The sequence below is a fragment of the Cheilinus undulatus genome, linkage group 12 (assembly GCF_018320785.1).
Source record: "Cheilinus undulatus linkage group 12, ASM1832078v1, whole genome shotgun sequence".
Taxonomy (NCBI): domain Eukaryota; kingdom Metazoa; phylum Chordata; class Actinopteri; order Labriformes; family Labridae; genus Cheilinus; species Cheilinus undulatus.
This window is the reverse complement of record NC_054876.1, coordinates 29,835,597-29,858,654: the sequence shown is the minus strand read 5'-3', so window position 1 is coordinate 29,858,654 and position 23,058 is coordinate 29,835,597. Positions and strand designations below refer to the sequence as shown.

The 23,058-nt window shown below is 37.9% G+C and overlaps 1 protein-coding gene across 3 annotated transcripts in view; it reads right to left on the bottom strand.

Annotated features, from left to right (window-relative positions):
* The window catches only part of rxfp2a (relaxin family peptide receptor 2a), a 55,941-nt gene extending 33,305 nt beyond the window's left edge, over positions 1-22,636 (bottom strand). For all 3 annotated transcript variants that reach the window (XM_041802207.1, XM_041802208.1, XM_041802209.1), the window contains exons 1-5: positions 22,347-22,636; positions 11,135-11,278; positions 4,481-4,564; positions 3,057-3,162; positions 431-502 (exon numbers count right to left, since the gene is read on the bottom strand). In XM_041802207.1, coding sequence (XP_041658141.1) covers positions 431-502; positions 3,057-3,162; positions 4,481-4,564; positions 11,135-11,278; positions 22,347-22,413 — 473 coding nt within the window. In that variant the 5' untranslated portion in view covers positions 22,414-22,636. The remainder of the gene's footprint in view (positions 1-430; positions 503-3,056; positions 3,163-4,480; positions 4,565-11,134; positions 11,279-22,346) is intronic.
* Positions 22,637-23,058: the final 422 nt, after the last annotated feature.

The window sequence follows — 23,058 nt, the reverse complement described above, 5'->3', positions numbered from 1 at the left end:
TTATAAGGGGTGAGGAGGTCTGAAGACCATTTCATGTTTTATATGTGAAGAGTAAGATTTTAAAATCTATCCTTTGACTCACAGGGAGCCAGCGTAGTGATCTGAGGACTGGTGTGATGTGATCTATTCACTTAGTGCTGTGACATATCCTTGAGGGGAGGCAGTAGAAGACGAATGGCATCAGATTAAAAGAAAAACAAACAAAAAAAAACATTCAGTCTAACTTAGTGAGGTCTATCACTTAAAATCAGTCAGCCAAATGATTAAACCAGACCTGCCAGCTGTTACCTGCTGAGTCACCCTCAGTAAAATCTCTCAAACAGACTCTGAGGGAGCTTTAGTTTTACAGAATAAATGCAGTAATGCATGAATGACATGTAAACAAATCAGAGGTGATATTGCAAGGAGAACACAATTTAACAATACTCACAGTCTCTCAAGGGCAGAGTATTCAGAGAAGACAAAATCAGACAACACTTGGATCTCATTGCTCCTTAGTGACCTGTAACAGAGGACATAAAATACCACAGTTAGAAAAATGCAACACAGATTTGCATAAACAGAAAACCTGAGTGCAGATTTACTCAGAAAGGAGCACATTTGATTCTGAATCATTCTGAAATGACTTTTCAAGAGTTCCTAGAGTTGCCAAAGTTTGGAAAGTATAAGATATACAAATCTAAAAGGTCCAAAGTACACTTTTCTGCAAAAGTTTCTACCAGGCAAAATCAGGTAGAGCTTGCTCATCTGCAAACTGTGATTTAACACGTAAAACTGTCTGGCACCAGAGAAACAACGTAGTTGCAGTCACAGACAAGTAATCCCAAAAACTGAATTTCGACATCGCCCTTATTTGAGCCTCTGACTAAGGCTGATCTTGGCTACATTTACAACAGCAGTAGCAGCAGAGTAAAAAATATATGACTCAGTTAAAGACCATAATAAAATCTAAACCACAGCTCATTGTGTACAAAACACATAAGACAGCGATAAATCTCCTGCAAACAGTCATTGAGGAGAACATAAAATACAACAGCTTTTTTATTCTCATCAGTCTAATAAAACTGCAACTACATAAAGTTCAGCTCTTTAAAGAGACCATTACAAGCCCGGCACAGGCAAAGCTTTTCAATGTCCTAAAACTAACAAAGGAATATCAACAGAAAATAAATCAAAACCCTTGAGTGAGTCTTGAGGAAAACAAGTTATGTTGTTTTCTTTTATATACTCCTCTTTGGAAAATCTCAAACAAATGACACCTTTCAGAAAAAGCACAAATGACACAGGGGCAGGAAAATAAGTGGTAGCAGGAGCAGACTAAAACCATGATTGATTTTAGGAATCAATCATGGTCAATATAATTTGATTTTTCACCAAAAAACTTTAATCATAAAGTGAAAGATTTCTATAAATGTAAATCAAAACAAGTGACCGCAAACATATTCACCTCCTTTAAAGTGACTGACCGAATTCAGCAGAAGTCCAGTGCTTTTTGGTCACCAGACAAGGCGAACATCAAACACTGCACATCACCAGAAACACAACATCCCCACTGTGAAACACAGCGGTGGCAGCATCATACTGTGGCGATGATTCTAAGCAACTGGTCCTGGAAGGCTCATATAAGACCTTTTCTCTCTACACAGTCAGCTAAAGCTTAAATGCACACAATGATTTTCTTGTTTTAAAACCTGGTCTCATACAAGTACGACAAAACCCATCATATCTCTTCAAGAAGACAGTCAAAATCTTGGACAGGAAATCGTTTCATTTCCATTACTGCAATATCATTAGTAAGAATAATAATTACATTTCGACAGTTACCACATATACAGATATTTGTCTTATTTTCTACGTTTTAAATGGGTTTGCCTTGACACCATGAAATGATTTTATTCAGAAAAAGAACAATAGCAGAATAAATACCAGAGCACAAGCCAGAGAGACTGCAATGTGTTGAGGCGCAGAGCAGAGTTCATTTGGATGCGGGCGTTATTTTATCATTATTGTTATCATCATTATTTTTGTATTACTATTGTTAGAGGTGCACATTCATGGAACAGATTACAGACACATATCAGAGACTGTAACAACTAATAAACATTTAAAAAGTAACTCAAACATGTACTTACTCATACCTGTCTCCTCTTAAGATGCTAACTGCTGAGGGCTCTAGAGTATCCTGCTTTTAAATAACTCATATATGTGTGTGTGTTATTTGTTGCGTACAACCTGTGTTCATCCTGTTTGTTAAGACTGTGCTTTTGGTGTACTGTCTTGTGTTCTGTGCTGTGAGGTATCTTGCAATTTTAAATCTGTTTATTACCTGCGTCAGGACATCAGATGAAATGTGGCTATTGCGCTAATTCAGGCATATTTACATTGAAGTGCATTGCAGATATGTTGTTTAATGTGCACTGTCCTAATCAAATAAATAAATGGACAAATAAATAAATAAATAAATGCGATAGTGAAAGCAGCAGTTGATGAAAAGAATGAATAGTAAAAATCAATGCAGCAAGGTCATTACATTACATTGTCATTAAACAGGCGCTCTTATCCAATGTGACTGATTTGGGACTGGTGTTTCTGGCTCTGAGGGCCTTACCCAAGGGCCCACACTGGATACTCATTGTGCCCTGACCCCAATCTCCTGTATCAAAGTCAGCAATTTAAATCCCTGCCTTTGATACCAGCCAGTAAGACAATCATTTCATTTAGGAGCTCAAAGATGTGCCTGTGAATATGTGAAACAGTGTTTCTCATGCTAATGAGGGCTGTGAGTTTGTGTTCAGCTCATAACCTCTACATTGTAAATACTTCACAAAACAAAACAATGAAAAAGAGATTCTTTTGTGATTTCAGTCCATGGGGAAATTGGGATTGAAATCCAGTGTGACACTAAGACTATGTAAATCCTGCATGAAAATAATTATATTTTTGACAAAAGCCAACTGACATCTAAAGACATGAGATCTAGTAGGAAGTATTAAACTCCACATAAAGGCTGGGTAACAGACACAGTCATTACAATGATGAGAGGAGAGGACACTTACAGCCAGGTGACGTTTGGAGAGATTGAAGGAACATCCTGCAGGCTGACCTCCACACACTCCACGTCTGTGTTTGTGCAGGCACAACTCTCTGGATACTCCTGCAGTACTAAACAGACAAACACTTATTTTCACACATGCAAGCTGCGTTTGGCGTAAGGGTTTTCATTAATGATTGTGCCAATCTTTAAAAAAAATTACATAATGAGATTTTTTAACATTCAACAAATAAAAATTTGATGGGGCTTAGCCCACTGTGGTCATCAAAACGTGACCCATTTTACTTTGAAGCAATGATAAAAAAAAATTAATTTTTAACCTGAATACTGATCAAATTAATTAACAGTTAACAGAGCAGAATGGACCTTTGAACTTAGATGGTAAGCCAGTAATTTTGGACTGTGTTGTAATGACCTTTACTAAATTAAGGATACCAAAAAAAGAAAGGAGAGGAAAAGGAATGCTACGTGTCAATAGTATTAATTCACATCTTGTGAGGCAACTATTCAACGGGCCTTTCAAGGACCCAGACATTTCTTTGGGCAGGCCTGTCGCCAAGCACTCCTGCATGTGATCCATCTGGTCTTTACAAGTGCACTAACATTTTTATTAATATGATACTAAAATAGCCAACTGCTCACAGAAACTCCTGGTCTCAAAGATGTCAGAGATGTCCTCCTGATGAATTCAGTGTCAATAGTTCATGCTTTTCTACTAAAATGGAATAAAACCCTTCAGATTTTAATATCCGCAAACCCTCTGTTTTAAATTGATGTGTCTCCATTACTTGTGATTTAACTTCTGAGCAAACACATCAATCTTAAAATAGATCAAGAAAACAATAATGAGAATAATAATAAATATAGTAATTAGGGACAATCGGACTGTGCCATCACTATGAATGACCCTAAAGCTGACATTTTTTTTAATTTCTCCCCAAACCTTGTCCATGCTTTTTGCACAATGCTGGCATCAAGCCAAAACCTCTTATCTACCAAATCACCACTTTTCAGGGAATGAAAAATAAATCTGCATTTTTTAAAATAATTTGACACTTAAAAGTCATAGTCAGCATCTTTTCAACACAGATGTTGCAGGTTACCAATAGAAGTGATTTATGAAAAAAAAAAAATGGCGATACAAGGTTTTGACCTGACTCCAGCAACAAGTTTCTTTATTGTTGTTTTTAAAATAATGTAGTAATGGGTGCAGATTGTTATGGATAGGGTATTATTTGGGATTTTTTCTTTTGTTGCCACACAAAAGCTGTTTGTTGTTCATGATGTTTTTTTAGAAGATTAATGCCATTGTTTCAGACTTTATATTATTCCTCATTAGTAAATGTGTGAACGTGCAAACACTAAAACATGCCAAAGTAAATACTTTAACACATTCAAGCAAATATAAATAAAACAGCACATGCTTACAACACTCATCCAGGAAGTAGTGCTCCACTGGACTGGTATTCTCTAGTGTTTGACCAAACAAGTCCGCCCATCCGGCGTTGTCTCCTGTAAATAAAACAAAAACACAAACTGAAGCGGTTCAGGCAAGCCTGTATTTTGAGACTATGTTATCGCTGCTCCTGTGGACAAAGCAATCTGTGCAGAATGTGGCGATGAATTCATGTTTTCTTCAAGTTTTAATTCTGCAATCCTATACGTGCATTTTTAAATCCAGACTCAATCGTGACTCATATGAGTTTAAGGAGTGGATCTGAATGTAACTGATGCTTTGCAAGACATTTTATTAACCCATGGAGGACGTATGAGATTTTATGGCTTTTTGAGCCATTTTCTGTCTTTTTGTTTATAATCATTTTTACTGTTAGTTAAAAACATACATTTTTGAGGTTCTGCTTTTCTTCAATAGAATTCTGAAATACTAATACCAGAATCTGTTAAAGGTCAATGATAAGCTCTGTATGCATGCCTTTCCTGGTTTTCTATATGGCTTCCAATGTAAAAATGTATTAAAATCTTAGAAAGAAAAAAAGAATTAAAATGCATAAAATTCAAAGCTGTTGCTCATTAATATAATCAAGGCTATGATAATCCCCTTGATTAGAAATGAATACAACAAATGGAAAAATGTTAACGTACATATTTTTTAAAGCTTATTATGCATGGTGTTCTTTTTTGGCCACTTATAGCCCGAGTGTAACTTTTTATTGAAATATCAAAATCAAAGAAAAAAACATGCATGATTATCAACACATTAATGCCTGCAATAACCCCCTTCAAGTAAATTCAATATGCATGTATGATATCAAAATATTTCTTTTTTGTGGGTTTATTTGTTGCACAAACTGGCACAAAAGGGGTTTAATTGCTAAAAAATAAAATATAATCAATATCTGATATTTATGATCAGGTCTGATCTTGATTACAAAAATCATGCAAAAAATATTTTTAAAAATTATAGGTCATATTTAGTGTTATTTATGTATGCTGCCATTTTCGGTCACTCACACCCTGAGTGCAATTTCTTCAACATCATCTGAGGGTTAAAATTATTTTCGAAACCAGATCCAATACGTAGTTTTCATGCCCTGGCAACCTTAAACAACAATGGACCAGGCCTCACTCTCCTACGCAACACCAGGATAGACGAATTCTACAGATTTTGCACCAATGGCATGAAATTAATCCAAACACAAGCTGTCAACCACGTTGTCACACATGCTATCTTTGAAAAGAAGACCGTTTTGTGGTTTACCAAGAACATCGACAGTCATCTAGCACTCCAAACCAAAACACAGATTAAATGTTGACTGTGGCAAGAAGAAAATTCAGGCCACCTTCAGCCAAAGTGGATAGGATTTCTTACTATATGAATAAACAGTTTATTATTAAGGAATTTTCAGTATAAGTGGAGTCCCACAGAGTTTGTTTCAGGCCTTGGCTGCACTGGATGTTGCAAGTGAACTCAAAGAATCAGCTGTTCAGAGTCAGATAAGCAGAAGTGATGGAGGGACATTATTTTGCTTGTTAGTTTTCTAGTTAGTCAGCAGCCAAATTTCCCTCTCCTTGCTCACACTTTATTCACTCTTCTTTTTCACTCTTCTTTTTCACTTTTCAGCATCAGATCTATTAGATCAGGGGTTCCAAATTTTCCAGACTGTGATCCCTAACAGCGTCAGAGACCAGGGACCCCCACCTTCCCTGGAGGTGGTTGGTTAAAGTGTATGCTGTCACACAAAGCATCACATAAAAATACACATTTTATGGAGTTTTTACACATTTTACTCACATTTAAGCACAAATCTCACTTCTCAAAGCTCTCTATATTTCTTTCAAATCATTTTAAAATTCTCTCTGTTTATTTGGAGAGCATCTTCAGCTTCAGCAACCATTCTACTGTCAGCAAACTTTAAATAAAATCAGCTCTTTGTCTGCTGTTGAAATTTCAGAATTAGATCAGTGCCACCTACCTCCATATTCAGGTTAATGCAGAGCAAACGTGTGGGTCAGCAGTCTCTGAACCAATTTGGGGAATTTTACTGTACAGATCTCGATGTACCCACAACAAAAATAACCTTAGACTAGTTTTATTGGTAATGCCCTCTTTAAGGGCCTCCTCTCTCTATTTATTTGTTTTTAAGCACTGGCACAGCACGACACAAAACCAAAGTAGTTGAGTGTTGTCAGCCCACAGCATCCTGTTTTCCTTCCTGATAACAAGTTTGTCAACAACACTGGCTGAGAAGAAACTGATGCTGGTGTTTATCTCATGCATCCAGACTTTTGCTTTGTTTTTTGTTTTTTTCTAGGGTACAGTTTCCTGGTCTGGAGCTGACATGATTTCTCTCCATTGGTTTAACATCTTCCTTGTACGTTTTTTTTTAAGAAATGCAAACACAAGCCTACAGGAGCAATTAAAAACAGATTCTACAGTCACTTCCGAGGGAAGAGGGAGTGCAACTTTCAAAACCAGAAGAGGTTAGAAGCCATCTGAAGCTGAGGTCGTTGGCACCGCTGCCAGTGCTGAACACTGTTAGTGGACATGAGCCTCCTCACTTCTTTTACTCAGGTTTACACTTAAGAGTTCCTTTTCTATCTGCAAGATCAAAAGTACGTTTGGTGGATAAGGCTGCAAAAACCTTGCAGTTTTTACATTTTAACAAGGGAGCAGTAAGAAAATGACTTTTAATTAAAACATGAAATAACCTGAGTTAAGCAGAATACCAGGATGAACCAGGGATCCAATGATTAATAAACTGATGTAGGATTTATATGTTCTGATGTGGATGTAAAGCAAACCTTCATTTAACAGGACGGCTGTTAACAAGATGTGCTGCACTATGAGGAAGGGCCAGATGGTCATTGTTAGCTATGCTTTAACTCCCTTTATTTTGGTCCTCTTGCACAGCGTTGCTGTAAGGGCAACATGTCTAATTATGAGTGTGGGAAAAAGAAATGGTAATACGACAAAGAATGTGTTTTTGATTACAGACAGGAAGATGTGAGAAATGCCCTGACCATTTGTTTACTTAAATAAAAACATTTATTAGCATATTAAATGAAATAAATAAATAAATAAATCTGGTTCAGGCCTCGCACAGGATAAGCAGAATACGTGTAGATGCTTCAGGGCTTTCAGGAAAAAGGATGAAGAGATTGAAGCTAAACTGAAAATGTCTTTTTCCTATTGTGTTTTAAACATGAGTGAAACAAACAAATAAGAAAGAGGGGGGGATTTCATCATCTCTACAAACAAGAGTACAAATTAGCATTACTCACATTATGAATATTTTCGAGCTAAATTGATGCTTAATTCACACCAGAATGGTTGAAACAATAGAGTCAGTGTTAGTTAGATAAGAAGTTTGATAGTTGATGTAAAACAGAACTGTTCTGTGAAACTGGCTGCCAACAAGTTGAGTCAAAGTCTTCTGTTTTAGATATCCGACTGGGTTACACACAGCTTTCTCTTCTCCAGCAGTTCACTGATTTTACTGAATGTGATGAGCGGTGAGATGAAGGCTCTTTAGCACCTAATTAAAAAGAAAGCCAAGGATCTGGAGGATTTAGGAAAGTCTGGCCATCAAGTCTGATGTTTTAGCCATGACACATGAGCTGTGATCACTCTTCAAAAACAAATAGTTTGCGCATGTATTACATTACATAAAGCCCAGTTTTAGGGTTGTAACCATGATTGAATTTATTTTATTTAAGTGTTAATTTGGGGCTTTTACATGGCATTAGTTAGAGGATAGAACACTGAAGAGTGACAGAAACTGGAGGGAGACAAAGTGGGGAATGACATGAAAGAAAGGAGCCAGAGGCTGAACTGAAAACCAGGCCATCTGCTCTGTACATAATCTTTAGACTGTCAGTGCTCTGATACTTGAATTCAAACTTGGAGATTCAAGGCTCAATCAAACAATCTGGATGCCTGAACTAATACCACATCAACATAAAAAGACAAGCGATATGCACTTTATATTTGACAGTGTGTTGTTTTCAATTTCAATAATTGCAGGCAACCTCTCCCGCACAATCTAAGTTGCATACATACAATGGCTACAGTGGATTCATTCTTCCCCTGTGAACCTCTTATCTTTGCAATGCAGTTTTTTTGATGATGCATCAGTAATAGGATGCATGACATTGCACTGCTGCTGACATCCAGTATGCTGATATTTCTAAACCACCATCCTGCTAAGCTCTCTCTTTCTCCTTCTCTCTTGTGTATCTTTTGCAGTTTCGTGTGTCATGTTGGTGATAGGAATAGTAGTGCTGTTGTGGTTGTTATTATGAGCCGTGCTAAGGTAGGAAGGAGGATGATGTAGAGCGTCAGCATACCCTAGCTCTGCTTCCCCCATCCTCTTGTGGAGCCTGGGTCTGAATTTTATTGTGGCAGTCTAAATATCCATTTAATTAGACAGACAACATTTGATTCAACATTAATGAGATTTGTATTTTCTTATCTAAAACTGATATTTAGTAAGAAAAGTAAATTATTTGGATTACATGTATATTATATTTAAAATGTTTTTCAAACAGTAACAGTAAAAATTACCTTCATCTGCAAAAAGTTCCATAAAACCTGCTAAAATTGAGCTCTGTAAAGCATGAAGTAAAAATTCTACCCTATTTTAACATGTACTTTCAAATTAAAATCACTGTTGCTAATTGATGAATGGGTTTGCAGGGTGGTTTAGTGAGACAACCATTTCTCTTAAATGTAAAATAATTAAACCAGCTACAGTCAGTCCTAAAACTTTGGTCCTGTGAGGCAACCTTCAAGATTAAGGAATAAGCATGAAAAAGTTACGATAAATAAATGGATAAATAAATAAACACTTGATGCTTTACCTTATAAAGTGAAATATTATGGTTTACTAAAACCTCAGCACAGCTGATAAATCGGCTGTAAATACTGAAATGAAATTTCCATTTCTGTTGATACCAATATTTAACCTTTTTTCAAGTATTATCTTCAGATACCAATATTATATCGATATTATGTTGTACACCCCTGCTGTAGTTTAAAGAATGGCATTAAACATTATTGAAGGATTTTATCAAACATCAGAATTCACCGCTCTTTTCCATCCATTTTCTACACTGCTTATCCCGTTCAGGGATGCTGGGGGCTGGAGCTTATCCCAGCGGTCATTGGGTGAGAGGCGGGGTACACCCTGGCCTGGTCGCCAGTCAATCAAAGGGCTGACATATAGAGACAGACAACCAGGCATGCTCACATTCACGCCTATGGCCAATTTAGGGTGAACAATTAACCTAATGAGCATGCATGGGGAGAACATGCAAACTCCGCACAGAAAGGCCCTGACCAGGAAGTGAACCAGGGACCTTCTTGCTGTGAGGCAACAGTGTTAACCCCTGCACCACCGTGCAGCCCTCACTGCTCCTTTATTTTAAGCAAAATTAATCTGGATTACTGGGTCAAAAGTGCAGCATCTGTTAAAAAAAAACGGCTTGAAAACGTCTGAGACTTAAATTACATTCAGTCTCTTAAATCTACCATGACTCCGGTACTCCTGTTTGCACCTGCTATCTATACATCCATAATAAAGATGTCATCCTCAAACTTTAATCTTGTTAAACACTAAAATTACAGAGATGTCATGTCTCAGAAGCAGCTACTTTAATATACATTCCTAAAAGCCACTTACCCTTTAGCTGCTGCTTCTTGACATTCATTTAGAGCACTTACACTCCAATTTCTCCAGTGGAGCATTTTTATTGTAAACAGTCAGAAAGTCTTCAAATATATGAGCTCTCTAAGGATATTGGTTTAGTGGCTGAGAGCTGAGCTTTGATGTCAGTGAAGGACTCTTATTTAAAATGAGCAGTCTGTTTTATTATGTGAAAGAGGGGTGCATTGTTCCTTCCATGACTTCAGGCTGAAATAAACTTGAGTTTAAGGCTCACACTTTCAACTAAGTGGATAAATAATTACAGCTGTGTTAAAAGACTTTGTGTAAGTCACGGTCCAATAGAAATTCCTCCCCTAATAAATGCAAGTCACAACATTTCAGTCCTTCAAACTCCTCCCTTTTTTCTATTTTCATATTCTTGGCAATGGGATGCTAATTAAAACCTAAAAATAATTATTTGATGACTTTACCCCTTTTACACTGGCTTAAAAATCAGGACAAAGTCAACTCTGTGCCAGTGCAGAGCTTTTCTTGGCTCATCCTCTCCCCACTGATAATAGAAAGAAAGTTTGATTTATTTTCTGGAAAACACTTTGGCCACAAACAAGGGTGAACGGAGGATCTGCTCCTAGGAAAAGCTTTGAAATAATGTTTGAGGTAGCAATTATATTTATAAAATTCATCTTTGCCTGGCTGTATTGCATGAGGATTTCCTCTTTTTTGCCAGCCCCTTAATGAGAGGATTTGTACTTTTAATGAAGAGTAGTCAGCAGCACTTGTCTGGTGATCTTTCTGTCTTACCCTTAAACTTGCATGTACATTAGAAGGTAAATTATAAATAGAAAGGTTTTTTTTTTCAAGCTTCACAACTGTAAATTTAGACTGAGTTATGAGAGTCTCTAAGTTATTTGTTTGAACTGTTTAGCCAGAAATTTGCTGTCACTTTTTCACTCACCACAGCGCCGCTCATCAGCTCCGTTGGGACAGTCTTGGTGTCCATTGCACTGCAAAGCCTGTGGGAGGCACTCGCTCATGTTTCCACATGGGAACTGGCCGAGGGGGCATCCAGATGCCGGTGACACCCTGCTGGCCAGGGATGCTAAGGGTCAAATGCAAAAAGAGAGCATGAATACATGCACCAAATGTCAGTGTTCACATTCTCTACTGCTAGAAAACAAGGAAAACATGATTCTCTAACAGGTAGAGGCCCTGACTGGAAATGTGACAGTTTTGGTAAATGCTAGATTGGCCGGACCAAGTAAAAAATTCCAGCTGAGAAGGTGCATAAAAGGAGGCAGCTGCCCAGCATGTAATGGTTCTGTTATCAGAGCTAGAGGACTCTCAGTGCAGGGAGTTGTTTGGAGGGCTGTCAGGTACAATTTAAAGTTCTTCAACTTAAATCTCAGTGTTGCTCAGAAAAAATTGAATTTTTTAAGTTAGGAGTTGCACTGTTACTGTTCCTCTAGTCCTGTTGAAAAAAAAGGTGCATGTATGTTTGAGTCACTAGGTTGTTTCTTGTAATTTTCAGTTTAATTGTAATCAGTGATTTATTATCACCTTTTTCTCACATATTTTTCAAAATAAAAAAAAATGCTATTTAAACAGTAAAACAGAAAAATAACTGATAAAGAAAACACTTTTCAGAGAGAATACATCTAGAAATTTGAATGGCTATTTTGACGTCATGTTGAATCCATACCCTGTAATATCTGAAGAATGAAAAAGAATGAAGAAATGTCTGCAACTGCTTTAACAACAGGCATTTAATACAAATTCAAGGACAAATACATCAGAATATTGTCCTATTTCTAGGGCAGGGAGACTCTTATGTCACCAGATGAGACAAGCTTTTGCACATTTTTTTTACTTTGTTAACATTTGAATAGAATTTTTGTCTTTCAGACAAGTGAAAGATATAAAAACAAAGATTACAGGTAAAGTTTTAACTATTAATCTTCTTGCACTGAATATCACTGCAAACATGTACGCAACTGTACTTTACATCTTGTCTAGTCATCACTCAAATGGCATTTAACAGCACTTCATATCAAATATTCATGCATATTTACAGTGTGTCACATCCTCATTACTTCACTTCCTATTGCTACAATTCCAATTAAAAGAAAGATAAAAGAAGTATTTTGATAAGCCTGAGCTATCTTTATGTTCTGAAAATAAATTAAATGTGAGTAAAATACACTGAATTTGAAGACAAAAATAAGAAGCGCCGCTGGGTATCTTATGTTTTCACATACAGGTGCTCTTTGGAAAAGTCAGGCTGATTTCCTCTGTTCATCTGGTGAAGGGGTGATTGCATGAGTAAAAAATGGGTTTAATCTAAACATTTTATATTCAATGAAATAGAAAAACTGCAACTGTTCTTCCAACAGCAATCCAAGGCACTCTGTAGGTTTTATATGTAATTTTACATGGCTAAACACGTTATAAAAAGCTGACGACCTACTCGGGTCTTCATTAGGACCTTTGTCAGCAGTGGCTCTGCTAGTGCTAACATGCTATTAGCAATGGGAGTTCATTTTGTCAAGTGTATAACGTTTGCGTACTAGCTGTCAAATTTTGATATAAGCACCTTACATGTTTTGGGCGTCCGCCGTTCAGAGAAGTTCAAAGAGAAATAGAAGAAGAAAACAGGTGGTTAAACTGCCGTCACTTTCTTTTGGTATAAAACAGCAGCACGCGATTTGGGACAATACTAGCCCACTAGCGCTCTGTACTGCATTTTAGTGCACCGTATTACAGCATACTCACAGAAGTATGTTATTTGAGGCACGCTGTAAGTAAACTATTTGTCAACGTTACAACCAAACTAACGTTCCTAATCTGTGATTCTTTTTCTTCAAAGCTGGAAAAACAAATTTCACACATTTCACGAGTGTTGCCTACCCATAAATGAAGAAAATATTTCACCTCAAAAAAAAAAAAAAAGCTTAAAGTTTTCATATCTGTTTGTTAGTCATTTGTCATTCAGTAATAAACACATTAACTCAAAGGTTTAAATCACTGTGTAAAACGTTGCATTGTTTTATGAACTTACAGTCCTTTAATTTTCCACTTTTACAGGATATATTCTGACCTATCACATTAGTAATTGTCAGCTAATAACAGGAAGCCTAGGTGTAAACAAATAAATGATGAATCCCTTTAGCTGCTTCAGTAACTGGGACAGAAAAGAATGGCTGTTTTTGGTTTCAGCATCATTCTCTTGTAGATCTATTATGGCTCACATTGAGCATAAAACACAGGGCTAGCTTCACTGTAATTTCATCTATTGATAAGGGTTTGTATTTGGAAAATAGGCCTAGTTCATGCAGCAAAATAAACTGGACTATCTCTGGATTACAAAGATTTCGTAATAAGTGAGAAAAGAAGAGGAAGGAAAAAGAAAAAGAATGTGTAATAACCACAACATGCTGAGACATGCATGATGATGGGGAACAATTCTTCCCCATTCGTGCTATAACCAAAGTGAAGAGGCTGCAGAAAAGAACAAAAACAAAGAGCACACTGAGCACTGTCACTATACAACAAAGATACAGGCTTGACTTATACTGAATGCTTTGAAACATGGCAAATCACCAAGAATTGACACCCTATTTTAAAATGCCAGTGTTATGCCCCTTTCTTTTCCAGTAAGAAGTGACTGATGGTTTATGAGCTAATTCAATATTCATGGAGTCATGGAGGATACACCTTCAAAATAATACTAACTCAAGTATTAAGTTAACTATTTAAGCGTAGTGAAAAGCTCATCCCCGTGTGTAAACACTTTAGAATCAAGGAACACATTAGCTGTTCTTTGCATTGATTCATTTATTAAATTCTGGCTTAATTAGTCTAACAAATTCTTACACCAGCTTTTTCATTTTCTTTCAATCTTGTAAAGTTTACTAAATACCATAAATGTTGCTGGATTACAGTGACATATAACCGATTGCAGGGGTCTAAGATAACTGCATTACTGTAATTGAGTAATTTCTAAAGTCAGGCATTCTTTTACATATTGTATTGTGGACTACTGTACATATTTATAGCACCCGTTAGTGAAAATACAAAAAACACATCACAAAAGGAGGAGGTCTAGTTGTCCAAGCTTCCCTTATAATCTCAACCTGGCCAGCTGTGTGGCAAACACAACCACATGAAGGTATCTAGCACATAATGAGAAAATGATTCCATGTTGCATCCAAAATTTGGTGTTGCCATGTATTAAATGTTGCTGGACCTTCAAATTATGAACATAATGTGGACATTTATACTGAAATATACTGTTTTCTAACAACAAACATTTTAAGTACAATTTTTTTTATTTCCTCAAGTACTTCTTATTTGCCCACTCTTGTTAAGAGCAGCCTCTAGACAATAGAGAAAGAAGGGGGATATAAAGAAAGCAGCTGTCCTGCTTGACCCACTTCAAGATAATTAACCAACCAATCCATGTATCAATATACTCTACATCCATAGATTATTACAACCCTATGCTTTACAGTATTCTATCATTTCATGAACAAGGGTGTGCTTATTGTGCATTGTAATCAGATGTTTTATTACATTATAAGTTGCTTACATGCTGTCTAGTTATATTTTTTAATAATGTGTTATTATGTAATGAATGCTTACAATGTGGAATAAAGGAGTTATCTCAATGAAAAGATTTGTCCGTTTTTTGTTGTAATGGTTGTTTTCTGCAGGAACCAACATGCTGAACAGCCCTAAAAACACATGGTTCTTGTAAAAACTTCAACATTCATCAACAGACAAATCAGCAATTACAGAGGCTGGAGGTAAAGAGCAAACAAATAAACAGAATAAACCTCAATGACTCAAGGATTTTTTAATGAAGAAAAATGGACAGAGGAGAAATTGAGAACAGATCCACATCATATCTTAATTCTTTTTCTAACCAAAGATATCTGCGTTTTTAGCACCAGTCCATGTGTTTGTCTGTGGGGCTAAAGGCTTTTATCAGGTGATCTCACAGTAGCCAACACCTGCAAACTTAATTAGATTGTAGGCCTACTTTTTATTTCTATTTTTGTCTCAAGAAACAAGATAGTTTGAGATAAAATGACTAGCATGCCATGTTCTATTTTGCAACAGTGCTCTCTTGTGTGTTACATTTCCAGTGCATCCTTTTATCCTGCAGTGCCTCCGTCTCTTTTCTCATCTACCCCTTTCGCTCATACCCACAACGCCAGAATCTCTAGCATTAGCCAGAACATGTGGACTGTGTAAAAAGATATATTAAATGACTGCTCCCCAAAAAGTGAAGCCAGCATATTTTTGATCCCCCTACTGACTGACTGCAGCAGGGGTCATAAACTCTGTCTTGTCCATGTTAACTTAGGCCGCTAATAAATCAAAACACATGCCTTTTTTTTCTCAAACACTGTTTCATAAATTATTGTTACTTCTCATTGTCCTGACAAATGTACTAATGTTGAGTAAATCTCAGGACCAGTCATAGCCAAGGCTGAAGCATTAGAGTTTTTGGGTTGTGTCCATCTGGGCCATTTTTCAGAACGCAATATCTGAAGAAGTCTTCAAGAGATCTTCTTCAAACTTTGCCCAAATATCCACTATCGCTTGAGGATAAACTGATGGTCGGTGTCATTGGGCCTCATGTTCATCCTTTGCTTACACAGTTTCCATAATTCTCACTATCACAGGAAACGCATCAGCTCTTCTTTACATTCACAGCACAGCGATTGTAACCTGACACGCCAGAAAACCTTCCATTGACGGCGTTTGGGAAAGGGCAGAGCCTTTGAAAAAAAAACTCAGAGGGTGATTGGATGAACATTCTGTCTGTCACATCTTTATGAGCCAATCAGAGCTACAAAACACGTGACGACATAGCCCCAAACTGAGGTGCACCACTACTGCAGAGTAGGCCAGACTCCGTAGAGAGCTGCATAACGCGAAACATGGCGGCTGTAGACATTTCAGTACACGACCTCTGTCATTTTTGAAAAGAAAACAACCCACTGCTGTTCTCTGTTCTTCTTTTAACGAAGAAGTTTTGTCAAGTTCTGATGAAACTGGCGCTTTAGCAGCATCCACGCTTATGTCTTCCGCCATACTTGCACCTGCCTCTTCTCACCGTTTGCATACGTCACGACTCTGCCGCGCCCAAAAGTACTGCCCCTTTCTAACCAGGCCCAGATGGTTCAGATGGGAACTTAGCAAGATGGATTTGCCAGTAAGAAACACGGAAACGGGCTTATCTGCTTTGCAAGGTTAAAGCAATTGTACATTTCACAGAAACATGTAACCAGGTGGTATTTCTAGTTTTAGTTTAATATTTGATGCTAAAGAGTGGATGAAATGACATGCATTTTTTGTGCCACAATCGTTTAGATTATGTTTAGGAAAAACCTCACACAGGCTTTGTCCAATTCTTTCTACAGTCTATGGTTAAGAAGCAACACTGACTGTGAATCAATTTAAACTGCTGCGCTTTTACGGTCACTGGATGCCAAGGACTCAGTGGGCTGGTCCAGATGCCAGAGACCACATGCGTCATGGAGGTCTCAGCTTGAGGACACTTGGAGAGATGAGGTGTGGTCCTTGCGCAGGCGATAGCCATCAGGAGGCCAGAGCAGTACAGGCAAAGTGCCAAAAATCTGCTCCCATACCCAAGTAAACTGACACCACCCAACCGCTTTTCCCTCATCACATCTGGAAGCAACTATGGCCATTCAGTGACCAAGCTATGATGATGCATGTAATAAAATTCATATCTTCAAAATGATTTTGTTTATGAATTATGCAGTTTTTTTTTACCGAGGGGCTCTGTATCACTAAACCACAGAATGCACAAATGCCCCCTGATAATTATCATCAAATCAAGATTTGAACTCCTATCTCCTTGTAAATTATAACCTTGGTTGTAAAATAATACAACCTCTTATCTCAGATTAGCAGTTGTCTTATCAACAAGACTACCTCTTAGCATGTGTCAGCATTATCAGTCAAAAATACTGGACCTTTTTGCAGACTACAAGTCTCCAGTTCAACCAAAAATATCAAAATCTTTGTATGAACTTGATGGTTGGGTGGATCCCAATCTGAGCTGCACAGGCTCTACAGAATTGATGTCTATCTCCCTCTCCCATGTTCCCTTCTTTCTGACATATAAAAGGCTTTATCAGGGATCATTTCCTCTTCTTGTGCAATCTCTCACAGTGTGACCAGGATTACATGGTCTGAATGCATTATCCTGAGTATCTGAGTTAAGGATTTAACTCAATTTTAGAGGCCTTTTCCTCGCTGGCATTCTTCTGAGTCTTAGTAGATGTACATATAAGCATGAGTGACTAATGGCTGTGTCTAATTCAGATTTATATGAATGCTACAGTATTACTGACTCTCAGTAACAGATGTCCTCAGCTGACTTTTGACTTTGAAGGAAAGAAGAATTCACAGTGAGAGCTCTTTAAATTCAATCAGAAAAAAGATGGAGTCCATTCTTTACTGCAGTTAAAATGCCAAGATGCAATGCGGCTGAAGTACTCTTCAGTGTTTGATTTACTCAAGGCTTTTGATTTCTTTAGTGTTGTCATTTGTAGTAACCTGACATGCCAGATGGATGTGTTTCACACATCCATCTGGAAAACCTTCGATACACAGGGTTTGGGAAAGGGCAGAACCTTTGAAAAAAAAAAACCTTGAAGGGTGATTGGATAAATGTTCTGTCACATCTGTAGGGGCCAATCAAAGTAACAAAACATGTGATGTTGTCGCTGCTACCAAGGTGCACCACTACCGCAGCTACCAAGGAATAAACTTCACATAGAACTGTATAACGCGAACCATGGCGACTGTAGACATTTCAGTACACAACTTCTGTCGTTTTTGAAAAGAAAACAACTCAGCAGTGTTCTTTGTTCTTCTTTAAATGAAGAAATGTCGTCAAGTTCTGATAAAACTGGCGCATTAGCAGCATCCACGCTAATGTCTTCGGGCCTCTTGTTGCTGCATGCTTACGTCATGACTCCACTGCACTCAAAAGTACTGCCCCTCGACACTGATTGGTCCTGTCACTCTCTAACCGAGCCCAAACACAGAAATGGGCGTATCCATCTGCTTTGCAAGGTTACATTTGTAGTGGTGCCTTTGAAGTAGGGATGCTGATACCAGTACCAGAACCAAGTACTTGTGCTCATAGTCATTAAACATTGCAGTGTATTTGATAATATTTGATAGCATAATGTCAACCTCTCACCATTTAAGCTGGCAAGCAAAGTTGGAGACATGTCTGCGGTTCGGTGAAACAGCTGCCTGCCCATTACACCAAAAGGGACTGTAATGACAGTGTATTCATGTACATTTACTTTAATATGGAGTTGCCCCCCTTATGCAGCTACAACAGCCTCCACTCTTCTTGGAAGGCCTTGAAGCTTTTACAACATGGATCTGCTTAACAACAGACATGGAATCTGGCCAGTTTACTGGCTTTGCAAGGTTATGGAAAAGTAGCCGGTTATGATTAAGTGACTAGTTGGCTGTTTGGCCGACAGCAGTGAAAGCCCTGAATATATTTCACCAAATTGTATAACATTTTTAAAAATCCCTGCTTTGACGTGTACAAGGAGTGAAATATTACAATATTTGCAGCATAATATACCAAAATGCTGAGAGAGTAAAGAGCAGAGTAAAAATAAGTCCAATCAAATCCAATCCAAATTTATTTATACAGCACATTTAAAAACAACAAAATGCTGACCAAAGTGCTGTACAGTGAAAATTAAAAACAATAAAACAAACAAAAAACTCAGACGCAGGACCAAAGTAAAAACTGGAGGACATAAATGGATCAATAAAAACAGAAAGGATTAAAAGCCAAATTCTCAAGCAGAGCCGAAAGCCAGGGAGTAAAAGTGCGTTTTTAAGTTTGATTTAAAGACAGGCAGTGAGGGGGACAGTCGAACATGAAGAGGAAGAGCTGAAGAGGAAGAGCATTCCAGAGCCTTGGTGCAGCTACTGAAAAAGCTTGGTCACCCCTGAGCTTCAACCTTGACCTTGGGACGGTCAGAAGAGACTGGTCAGAGGATCTGAGAGTCGGAGATAAAATATGGGGTTTTTAAAGGTCAGAAAGGTAAGGAGGAGCCAGCCTGTTTAGAGACATATAAGTTAATAACAAAATTTAAAATCAATCCTTAAACGCACAGGAAGCCAGTGAAGAGAGGCTAAAATGTGGGAAATGTGGTTAAATTTACATCAACCAGTTAAAAGACGAGCTGCAGCGTTTTGAACGAGCTGTAAATGATTAAGAAAGGTTTGACCAAAAATAAAGTGCATTACAATAATCAAGACAAGTTGTGATAAAAGCATGCATAACCTTCTCAAAATCATTAAAAGAGAAAAAGGACTTGACCTTAGTCAAAAGAAGATGATAAAAACTGTCTTTTACAACTGCATTTATCTGCAGATCCATTTTAAAATCTCTGTCCATTATTACTCCAAAATCTTTTGCAGATTCTTTGAGAAAGGGATCAAGAAAGGACAGATCTGCTCTGGGGCTGGTAGAGCCGCCATGGGGTCCAAAGACAATGACTTCAGTCTTACTCTCATTTAGTCGGAGAAAATTTAGAGCCATCCAGGCTTTAATGTCTCTGAAACAGTCCAGCAGTTGGCCCAAGGAATTGGAAGCTCCAGTTTTAAGGGGTAAATACAGCTGTGTATCGTCAGCGTATATATATTTTTTAAATAGACCCCAGGGGGATCATATACAATGAAAAAAGAATTGGACCAAGTTTGGAGCCTTGGGGCACTCCACATGGAAGAGGAGCTGAGGAGGAGGTGGCATCGCCAAGGCTGACAGAGAAGCTTCTGTCAGTCAGATAGGACTGAAACCACTCTAGGGCAATACCTTTTATCCCCACCTAGTCCTCAAGATGCGAAATTAAAATGTTGTGATCCACAGTGTCAAAAACTGCAGAAGGATCTAAAAGTATAAGAACAGCTGAATTCCTAAAATCAGTGATTAATAAAATATTGTTAAAAACCTTTAAAAGTGCTGTTTCAGTGCTTTGTAGTTCTTTAAAACCAGATTGGAAAACCTCAAGGATGTTGTTTCTGTCTAAAAATGTTGCCAGTCGACTAAAAACAACTTTCTCCAATATTTTAGAGAGGAAGGGAAGTTTAGAAATTAGTCTAAAATTAGACAAGACTGAAGTGTCCAAGTTTGGCTTTTTTAAGAGAGGATGCACCACAGCAAATCTAAACATTCATAGCCAGACATCATAGTGATAGCATTAAAGCTAACGGCTAATGGGAAACAAGCCTGTTAAAGCAACTGCTGGTCTCCACTAGTGCAACCATGAACACAGTCACAACTTTGATTGTAAGGATCTGTGTTGTCTTAGTGTTGAGACTGATGGTTTCCATATTACAGTAAAAACACAAGCCTGTTACATCATGCCCTTCCCTCAACACAGTCCAACAGTCCTTAAAGCTGGGCTGAGGACCAGCCTGTCTCCCATAGTCTGCCTCCACACACAAAGAAAATAGAGTAATGATATACAAACTGATACAACATGAAATTTACAAGATTGGAGTACAATTACTTTGTATTTACTTATTTGCCTTTTCTTAATAAAAAAAAAATCCTGCAAGCATTTTAATTCATGACAGCAAATGAGGAAAACCCCTCATCTTCAGACTGCAGTTATAAAGCTAGATGGAGCAGGACCTTTTTTAATTAATAGTTTAATTCTGTTGTTATTTTCTATATTTAAAATTACACATATTTATGTGTATGTGAGAATATATATAATATATTGCCAAATATTGCCTTATTCATTGTATCACAATGTACCGGTTTTGGCACCCCTGTATCTCCAGATTCTTACCAATACACAGTCCCATCCACATATATGTCAAACTGCATGTGGCATTGATATAAACACAAAAATGTTCATCAGGTTTTCTACTTTTGATTCATCCCCAGTTTGCCTTGCCTCTTAAGACCCCTCCTAAGGACGGTTTCTGGATGAAAGGTGTATGTAAGAACAATGAACTTAGGAAGATTTAAGAAGCAGCCTGATAGGAAATTTTCTATGAATGTGAAAATGACTAAACCATTCTAAGGTGTCACAGATAATGTATTCAGTTTTCTCCACCCACACTGAATTGGCACCTCAATCCAGTCACTCCAGAATCTGTGTCTGTTCACCTCAAACATTCACCAAATCTTGTTCCAAAATAGGAAATCGAAGGATGAGTCACAGACAGGGAGGAAAAGGAAGTGTGAGTGGGCATTAGACAAGAGCTGAATACCAAATGCTGGGATATCTACAAGCTTAACCCCCCACTGTATGTTAAATCCATCTAACTCCTCCCTAACGTCTGAGTAACGGATGGATAACAATCTAACAGCTGATAAGAAAGCAAATAAAACTCAGTATCATGTGACATCTGTATAGACTTGCAGTGTCTTTTCAAATGAACCAACCACGTTAAAATCCCAACACTTCACTTTGTTTTACATTATAGAATAAGTTTGGTTTAAGAGTCTTTCCGGTGAGGGCTATTTTTATAAGCGCTGTGGTTTCACATAGTTCCATTTCTCAGTCTATTTCATGCCTTTCTACTTCAATCTGACAGCTGAACAGACAAATCCCAATAGAAAAAGAACTTTTGTCAAATTCAAGCAGACCATCAACACTTTTCAAGTCCACAGGCCAGCTGACGTTTGTGATGCATGGAGAGCCCTTGGCACACAGTGAAGATAGTTCAGATTTTACTGCAGAACTGTAGCACAATTCCATTAAAAAAAAAAAAGTATAAGGACATGGTAAATGGACTGATTATTAAGAACTTTCATAGTAATTTGAGCTGCTTCAAGCGTTTTTTTACATATGGTATGTTACATTTACCCTTGCACATACACTCACCAAGGGACTGACCAAAGACATTTTGTCATAAAGATAGGGGGATTGAGCTTTCAACCTAGGATTGAGGAAGATTAACTACTACATCACTGAGCCTCGGGCCAACCAGAGAAGCTAAGATCATGAAAATAATTTGGGAATATCTCTTACTTAGCCGACTCAATTATAACACAAATTAAGCGCTGACCTCTTATTCCTTATCAGTTTAAAAGGGAAATATTGCTGAATGACTGTGTGAAAGGATTTGTTTACCTTGAATCTCCATGAGGGTCAGGTGGAGCAGAATGATGACAGGTAAATCCATCATAAAGGCTCGCATGGTTTCCTGCGCCCAGATCAATTCACATGTGATGCCTCTGAGTAATCCACTGTAGGAAAACGTGCCAATTCACAGACAACTCAGACAGAAGTTCTGGTCAGTATAACACATTGGAGCATGCTGGGATACAAACTAAGGTTCAATCAGCTGTGCAAGAGCATGGAAAGTGGGGATAAAGCCGGTGCATAAAAATATAGATGCATGCTTTCCCTCCTGTCCTCCTCAGAGCTCTGACTGGAGTGTCTGCAGAAAGTCTGCTGCACCCTCTCTTCACTCTCTCTCCCCTCCTCTCCCTGTCACACACAGATGCACACACTCGACATGCGGGCATGAAACACACACCATCACAGGGTTTGTAAGCGGGCTTCCCCTCCTCTCTTCCTCTATTTCACTTCTCGGTGACTCTTCCTCGTGCAGTTTTCACACATTAGTTCTGCTGTGACACACCAGCTGGTTCCACATAAAAACCAGACATTGTAAAGTGGTAATAATAGAGACTTTATTCAAAATCTTCCCCTAAATCTTCACAGCAGGATTTAAGCCACTGTAGACAAAGCTAACAATATACTGTACCCTAAATCATCAGTTCAATTTAGGCTGCAGCTACAGCCATTTGGTACATTAGCTTTACAGCTAGCTTGCTAT